Here is an 8,028-nt window from a genome sequence, read left to right as displayed (position 1 = left end):
CAGAACCGATTAACACAGCTCGGTACAGCCGTTACACATTAACTCCCTTGTTTGTCCCATATTCCCTGTCAGGAGCCTCCTGCCAGCACCCAGGGTCCAAGAGCACAGCTAGTGCGTGCTCATGCAGCCGAGCTGGGCACTGCATTGGCCCCATGGCCCTTGGACCCACACAAATGCCGCAGGGCTGAGCCAGGACCGTTATCAGGCAGCAGTGCCCACAGCGTCAGCAGTGCTGAGGTTCTGGCCACCAGTCACAGGAGCTGCAGAAAGCATCGATGAGCTGCACAAAAGTTTGGTCAGGAAGAACACCCGAGTGCCTGTTTATTGGGAAGAGTGGACACAGTGCGGCACAGCCTGGTGAGAGCCCGCCCCATAGTCCTGCAGTGTGCTCCTCTCATGGGTTCCTGGTGCAGCCCAGCGCATCCTCCCATCCCAGTTCCCATCCCCATCTCTGTTCACATCCCTCTTCCCCTCTGCATTTCCAGAGTTTGGCATCACCACAGCACCCAGAGCTTAGCATCTCCTGGGTCCCAGCAGCCCTGGAGCGGCAGCAGCCACAGGGCCAGGTGGGCATTTCAGGCATCCTGGAGATGCTGGGTGGCCATGGCCTAGTGCGCACAGGCCGCAGCCAGGTAACAGCAGTTGCCACACCACCTGCTCCCTCCACCCAGAGCAGAACCTCAGCGTGGACCATGGCTTCAAAGGGACCTGCAGCTTTGTGCAGTGCTCAGCCCTGTCTGGCACCATCACCCTTGTGCTTCAACCTACCTTGAGGAGGTGGCAGGAGCCCCAGTCCCAATGGAGAACAGCAGCTGTAGGCACCCCACAGCCCTTTGGGTGGTCTCCCAGATGGAGTCTCCAAAAATCACTCCTTGGGGCTGTTTCTCAGAGGCTTTGAGTCTGCCTTAGGCAGTAATGTGGTGCCAAAACGAGAGCTGAGCTCCTTCAAAAACCTGGCCCTGAGCACAAGACAACCTCGGTATGGGGAGGACAGGTCCTGGTGCAGCAGCAGAGCTGGTCTGCCCCCACCACTGCTGCCAGAGCCCCTCTGAGAACGCCCTCCAATGATGTACCCGTTGGCCGGGCATGGGCAGTCCTCGCTGGTGGGGATGGGGGCAGCGGCGGCCCCAGCCCAGTCAGTGCTCACCAGATGATGGGGCTAGGCTGAGGTTGAGGAAGCCCCCATAGCTGAAGGGAGGCAGTTGAGGGGCACAGGTGGCGGTGGTGGGCAGGCAGGCGAGGGGGTTGTTCTTGCACTCAGCAGCATCCTGCTCGCTGCTGAAGTAGATGCTGTCGGGCGAGTCCACCGAGGGGTCCTCATCAAAATAGTTGTAGGGCCTCAGGAAAAAGCCGACCCCATTCCCCACAGTCACCGTGTTGGGGACATCTTCAGCATGGGGGACGTGTAGGAACCCCACAGAGATCCAGGCAACCAAGTCCTGGGGAGGAGGGGAGCCAGGCACCCCATCAGGCTCAGCGGGACTCTTCCTGCCCAGCAGCCACTCAGTTTGGTTGTGGGATGGGTGAAGACTCTGGCCAGGGCAGCACTGAGAGTGCTTGGCTCCCCTCCACCCAGAGGACCCCAGCTCACCTTGTTGGTGATGGTCTCATTGTTGATGAAGTCAGCGAAGGCGACCGTGGGTGTCCAGGGGTCGTTCTGATTGTAGATGCTGGTGCTGGTGGGCTCCTCCTCCTTGCGCTGGGTGATGGCCAGCTTGTACCTGCCAGCACAGGGGGCAGAGGGGCTCATCCTGCCAACATGGGGCAGGGCGCTGCTGCCTTGCACCAGCAAACTGGGGCTGGATGCAGCCCCAGGGGAGCCTGGTGTGTCTTGGGTCAGGGAGGGAAAGGCTGGTAGGGAGCCCTGCAGCAGCAAGGGGCAGAACCTCACCACTTTTGGGCTGGTTGGAGATTGCTTGCTGCCTGCAGCTGCTCCAGCACAGCTGGGAAACAGAGATTCAAGTGCAGATGCTGCCACTGGCTGCCTGACGCACTCCCATCAGCCAGAGCCATTTTTACCTTCTCCAGACTCCCCCAGAACACAAGCCCCTAAACGTCACCCTGTCAGTGAGCCAGCTCTGTGCTTATCCCAAGCACTTTCCATAAGATATTCTGTCCTCACATGAAAATGGTCAAGACCTGGGGATGCCAGTTTTTCCCTTGAAAGTTTGTTCTCCAGCCTGGTTGCCCTCACAGGGAAAAACACACTTCATTGCTCTAAATTAATCTTATCGGGGGTCAGATTCCTGCCTGTAAACTTCTATGAACAGACGTCATTGAGCAACTCTTCCAGGGATTTTATAAGCCAAAACGTATTCATGTTGGCTGTTTAACCCTTCCCTGCAGCACAGCACAGGCTGAAAATCATAAAATCATACAATGGTCTGGGTTGGAAGGGACCTTAAAGCCCATCCAGTCCCAACCGTGTGCCAGAGACACCTCCCAGCAGATCAGGTTGCTCCAAGCCCCATCCAACCTGGCCTTGAACCCCTCTAGGGATGGGGCAGCTACCACTGCTCTGGGCACCCTGGGCCAGGGCCTCCCCACCCTTCCAGGAAAACATTTCTTGCTAAGATCTCATCTCAATCTCTCCTCTTCCAGCTGAAAACCATTCCCTCTCTTCCTATTCCTGCCCTCCCTGATCAAGAGCCCCTCCCCAGCTTTCCTGGAGCCCCTTTCAGTTCTGGAAGCTGCTCCAAGGTCTCCCTGAAATCTTCTCTTCTGCAGGCTGGACATCCTAAACTCCCTCAGTGTGTCCTCATAAGAGAGATCCTCCAGCCCTCAGATCATCATTTCCATCTGATGGGAAGCAAGAGGAGCCAGGGACGCAGATGGGAGGAGAAGGGGTGGGGGCCACACATACCCCAGCCTGGGCACCCACCTGCCCCAGCTGATGGACCTCTCCATGAGGCTGCTGATGGGTAGGTGCTCTCCAGCATAGCTGACGATCTGGATACGGTAGCTGCGTGAATGGCCCCATTTGTTGGACTTGGAGCTGGCAAAGGAGACGTAGCGGGGCATGGGGGCATTGAGCATGAACGCTGCCTCATCCTCCTTCCCCAGCTCCTTCCTGCGGAGGTATGGCCGCTCAATGGTGTTCTGCATGCTCCAGGGGGCTTTCACGAGCTCATACTCCATGTCTTGGGCTTCCACCGAGTTCAGCTGCCCTGTGAAGCAGAAGGGAAACCCCCCTCAACCTCTGCACTGCCCGCCAAGCTGTAGCCCTCAGCAAACCACAGCCACACACAAAGGCACCAGGACCTACCGTCAACATCTAAGTCCACCTTGTAGTGCATGTTGTGAAGGTGCATTGTCCCCAGCGTGTGGGGCCCAACCTTATTGCCATAGTTGGTGCCTCGGTCATGGAAAAAGGAGGAGCTGATGTAGCCAGTAGCATGCACCCGGACCTCCAAGGCCCCATTGCCATGGAACATGAAGTCCCAGATGTAATCGTAGTTGATGAGAGTGGAGATGGCACGTATGACCAGTGTATTTTTCCGCAGCCCACCATAGTAAAAGGACTGTGAGTCGGAGAAGTGGCGCCGCAGAGGGATGGCAGAATCATGTTCAAAAATGCAGAGTGACTTCTGCTTGGTTTTGGGAGTGTCAGAATCCACTAGGTAGTGTCGATCCACGTAGGTCGCCATGTAGGGGCAGTCGAGGCCCCGGACAAGCTCGTAGGCAAACCTACCCATACCGAAGCTCCCATCAAGGTAGCGGGTTGACATTCCCCCAGGACAGTTGGAGCCATACACAGCGATGGCTTCCTGGAGACTCAGCTCATAGACAATCCTCTCCCCACGGTACCTGATATCAAAGAGGCGAGGACCGGAACTGGGCTTTATGCCAAAAGCAATGCTCCAGCCCTGGAAGGTGACATGGTTGTCTCTGATGCTGTAGCGGGGACCCTGGGGCTCATACTGCAGCGGTCCTGGGGAGCTGGGAGGGTGCAGGGGTCTCAGTGAGCCCAGCACTGCATCAGCCCGGGGCTTTTCAATCCTGACAACCTCAACCAAGTTGGCCAAAAATTTCTCCTCCAGTTTCCCTGTGCTGGCAAAGTACTGGCCATTGTAGAAGACTTGATGGAGACGCCAGTGAGAGACTTGGAGATCCCTGTGGTCCACCAGCACCTCCAGCCCCACCGGTGAGAGGTAGTAGCCGGTGCCAGGCACGTTGTGGAAAAGGACAAACCAGGTCATGCGGTCACCAGACTTGAAGCCTGGTGGGGCTGTTACGAGTGCAGCCAGGTCAGTCCCATCAGACTGGCAGCATGCAGTGAGGAATCGAGGTGCCTTTTTCAGCTCCTGCTGGATGAGTGCATTGATATCCATAAACTCCTTGCTGGTAAAAGGTCTGCAGTGGTATGGCAGCTTCCTCCCGTACTTCTGCACCGTGACATCCCGATGGTACAACGGCATTGGCAGCGGACCCACCACATACTCGGTGACATTGGGATCTGCCTGGTTCCCAAAGTACAGCACAGCCAGTGCCTCCCGGGGCGGGCGGGCCCCCCTGCCATCCAGGAACTGCAGCACCTCTGCCTTGGTGGGGATCTGCACGTCGACGAAGGCGATGCTGTTGTCGGAGGGCTTGGCACGCGAGGCATCCACCAGTTGCACCCCAAGGTTTCTCTGCAGGTACCGCACCACTTGCACCATCTCCTCCGGTGTCAAATCCGCAAAGACCAGGCTCCTGCCGTCATCGGTGTCATCCTGCACTGGGGGCTGGTGCTGGCAGGTGCTGGGAGCCCTTCCCCTGGTCAGCAACACACAGACTAAAGCGAATATCGTGGCTAAAGCCAGAATGAGGAGGACAAGCACTGTTTTCACGTTCATGTCTGCTGAGGCACTGAGAGCTCCTGCAGTCTGGCAGGGCTGATTTCCAGCTGCAGAATCCTCCCAAGACACTGCTAACAGAAGGGGCTGGGTTTGGTTGGGTTTGGTTTTTCCCTCGCTTTCTCATCAGGGAACGGCCCAGAGGAGCTCGCAGGGGAATGTTCAGACTTGCCTAGGAATTGCTGGGAACCATAAAAGGCAGCTTTGCTCTGCCTCCCCTGTGGGTCATAATTTTAAGTAAACTTAACGCTCGTACGTATATCCTTCCGTTCTTATCCCACGTGCTATACTGCAGACCTTGGAGATGACACATCCAGTCTCTTGGGGGAAATAAATTCATCTCCCTGCACCTCCTTCTCTTAACCCTGCAAAGGCAAACAGCCGGGCAGGCAGCAGAGACTGTAAGGCTGATATTCCTCTGTTGTGGAGCGCTGCTGTGCACAGCGCCATGGCCCCATCCTGCCTCTACAGCTGGAGCAGAGAGAGCATGCCAATAGCTCCACGCATGGGAACACACCTGTCCTGCCGCCAGGAGGGAGGGAGGGGACAGCTACTCATCACTACCTCGACGGTGCTGCACCTCAACAGTTTCAGCCTGGAGAAGAGAAGGCTCTGAGGAGATCTTATAGCAACCTTCCAGTCCTGAAAGGGGCTACAAGAAAGCTGGAGAGGGACTATTCATAAAGACTTGTGGAGATAGGATGAGGGGAAACAGGTGTAAACTGGAGAGGGGCAGGTTTAGGCTTGATATAAGATACTTGGGACCCCTTTAGGGCCTACTAGGACCATCCCAGGACCACTAAGGAATCCACTAGAGCCCCCTGGGACCCCTTTCAGACCTTCTAGGACCACCCGGAACCCTCTAGAGCCCCCTGGGACCCCTTTAGGACCTTCTAGGACCATTCTAGGACCCCCAGGAACCCTATAGAGCCCCCCTGGACCCTTTTAGGGCGTTCTAGGACCCTTCTAGGTCCCCAAGGAACCCTCTAGATACACCTGGGGCCCATTTAGGGCCTTCTAGGACCCTGAGGAACCCTCTAGAGCTCTTTTTCAAGAGCCCCCAGAGATCTCTTTACGGCCTTCGAGGACCATTCTGGGACCTCAAGGAGCACTCTAGAGTCACCTTGGACGCATTTAATGTCTCCTCTGACCATTCTAGAACCCTGAGGAATCCTATAGAGGCCCCTGAGACTCCTTTAGGGTCTCCTTGGACTATTCTAACACGCCGAGAAACAATCTAGACCCCCCTGGGACCCCTTTAGGGCCTTCTAGGGCCCTTCTAGGACCACCAGAAACCATCTAGACCCACCCTGGGACCCATTTAGGACCTTCTAGGACCCATCTAGGATGCCCAGGAACCCTCTAGAGCCACCTAGGGCCCCTTTAGTGCCTTCTAGAACCCTTCTAGGACCCCCACGAACCCTCTAGAGCCCCCTGGAACCCCTTTAGGGCCTTCATGTACCCTTCTAGGGCCCCCAGGTACCCTCTAGAGCTCCCTGGGCCCCCTTTAGGGCCTTCTAGGACAGTTCCAGGACCTCCAGGAACCCTCTAGATCCCCCTGGGACCCCTCTAGTGTCTCCTCGGACTGTTCTAACACCCCGAGGAAGCATCTAGAGCCCCCTGGGACCCCTTTAGGGCCTTCTAGGACCCTTCTCAAACCCCCATGTACCTTCTACAGCCCACTTGGACCCCTTTAAGATCTACATGGTCCATTCTAGGACCCCAAAGAACCCTCTAGAGCCCCCGGGACCCCTTTAGGGCCTTCTAGGACTCTTCTAGGACACCCAGGAACACTCTAGAGCCCTTTGGGAGCCCTTTAGGGCTAAAGGGGTCCCAGAGGGTTCCAGGGGGTCCTAAAAGGCCTGATGTTCAGAGGACTGGGAAACCTTCCATACAAAGTAAGCCTGGCAGAATGAGAGAATGGCGTTTGTTCAGCCTTGAGAGAAGAAGGCTTAGGGGAGACCTTATCACCACGTACTAGTGCATAAAGGGTGTCTGCCAAGAGGATGGAGACTCCCTTTTTATAAAGAGTCACATGGAAAAGACAAGGGGTAATAGGGATGAGTTGCTCCTGGGGAGATTCCAATTGGATTCCAGAAGGAATTTTTTCCCTGTGAGAACAGTTAAACATCGGAATAATCTCCCCAGGGAAACAGTGGATTCCTCTACACTGGACACCTGAAAGGCTGAGCCTGACAGGGCGCTGGGCCACCTCATTTAAACTACAGATCACCTAAAGGGCTGGACCAGATGATCCCTGAGGTCCCTTCCAATGTGGCATTCTGTGATTCTATATTTCTCAAATTCAGTAAAAATACTCTGAATTGTGATCCTTTCCCCATATGTGTCTGGAACACCTCCCAGAGTGGTGATACTTGTGTAACCAGCAGGGATACAGACCCTTTCACTATCCAGATCACTGCATTGTAGAGCTGTGTTTGGTGATTTTGGTCACAAAGCAGTACAGACAGTGCAGAAAGCAGCGAGTGAAAGGCAGAGCTACTACAGATAGTTTAGAACGCAGCAGCACAAAATCTAGTTTATGCACAGGAGCAATTTCACAGATCAAAAATACGACACTCCTCCTTTTAAACATCATTCCCTCATAAAACTCGCCTCTCCCATGAAGTTTCTGAAACCATGCTTTTTGAGAATGATTTTTAGATATACGTTTGTAGTAAATCATAACTTTCTGTACTAAACTGCAATAATGGGTTGCATTTGTGTTTCATGGATCCCCAGAGACACCATTTCACACCTACCGTGAAGGGCAGCAGACACTCCGGCTGACTCTGCACCATGTAGAGGCTCAGCAAGGGAATGCGGCAGGGGCCCGTCACATTGCATGCCAGACAGAGCGTGTTTTCCAGAGCTTCCGAGATCACGGAACACGTGTTGGTCCAGGAAGCTGCTGTGACATCCACAATGAGGATCTGCGATGGCTGCTGGCAGTGTATTTTAGTAGCAGGGAAGGTTCTCCGTGTTTCTGAGAGCACTTTTCTGGAATTCATGGCTTCTAAACACAGGTATTGGATGCCCAGTTATCCATCTGCATCTGAATGGGAATATTTAACAAATAACAGCAATGAGTCAGACTGTCCCCTTCCCATCACTTGAAAGCAGTCCAAGACACAACAGGCAGTAATGAGGTAGATTCCTACACCTTCCTCCTAGTAACTTTTGTTTGAACTCT

General features: G+C 54.9%; 1 protein-coding gene across 1 annotated transcript; it reads right to left on the bottom strand.

Moving 5' to 3' along the window:
• Positions 1-291: 291 nt before the first annotated feature.
• Positions 292-5,170, bottom strand: LOC138731253 (amine oxidase [copper-containing] 3-like). Its single transcript, XM_069877067.1, has 4 exons — positions 3,266-5,170; positions 2,882-3,167; positions 1,592-1,721; positions 292-1,439 (listed from the first exon to the last, which is right to left on the bottom strand). The coding sequence occupies exons 1-4, from the start codon at positions 4,833-4,835 to the stop codon at positions 1,137-1,139; spliced, it is 2,289 nt and encodes a 762-aa protein (XP_069733168.1). The 5' UTR covers positions 4,836-5,170; the 3' UTR covers positions 292-1,136.
• Positions 5,171-8,028: the final 2,858 nt, after the last annotated feature.

The sequence above is a fragment of the Phaenicophaeus curvirostris genome, chromosome 26, assembly GCF_032191515.1.
Source record: "Phaenicophaeus curvirostris isolate KB17595 chromosome 26, BPBGC_Pcur_1.0, whole genome shotgun sequence".
Classification (NCBI taxonomy): domain Eukaryota; kingdom Metazoa; phylum Chordata; class Aves; order Cuculiformes; family Cuculidae; genus Phaenicophaeus; species Phaenicophaeus curvirostris.
Note: the sequence above shows the minus strand (reverse complement) of the source record. Positions and strands in the feature narration are given on the sequence as shown.

Excerpts from the sequence above, each read along its gene's own strand:
- LOC138731253 (XM_069877067.1), bottom strand. The coding sequence starts at position 4,835 with ATGAACGTGAAAACAGTGCTTGTCCTCCTCATTCTGGCTTTAGCCACG. Across the intron at positions 3,168-3,265 it reads GGTGGACTTAGATGTTGACG|GGCAGCTGAACTCGGTGGAA; the intron begins GTAGGTCCTGGT and ends TCTGCTTCACAG. Across the intron at positions 1,722-2,881 it reads AGGTCCATCAGCTGGGGCAG|GTACAAGCTGGCCATCACCC; the intron begins GTGGGTGCCCAG and ends CTGTGCTGGCAG.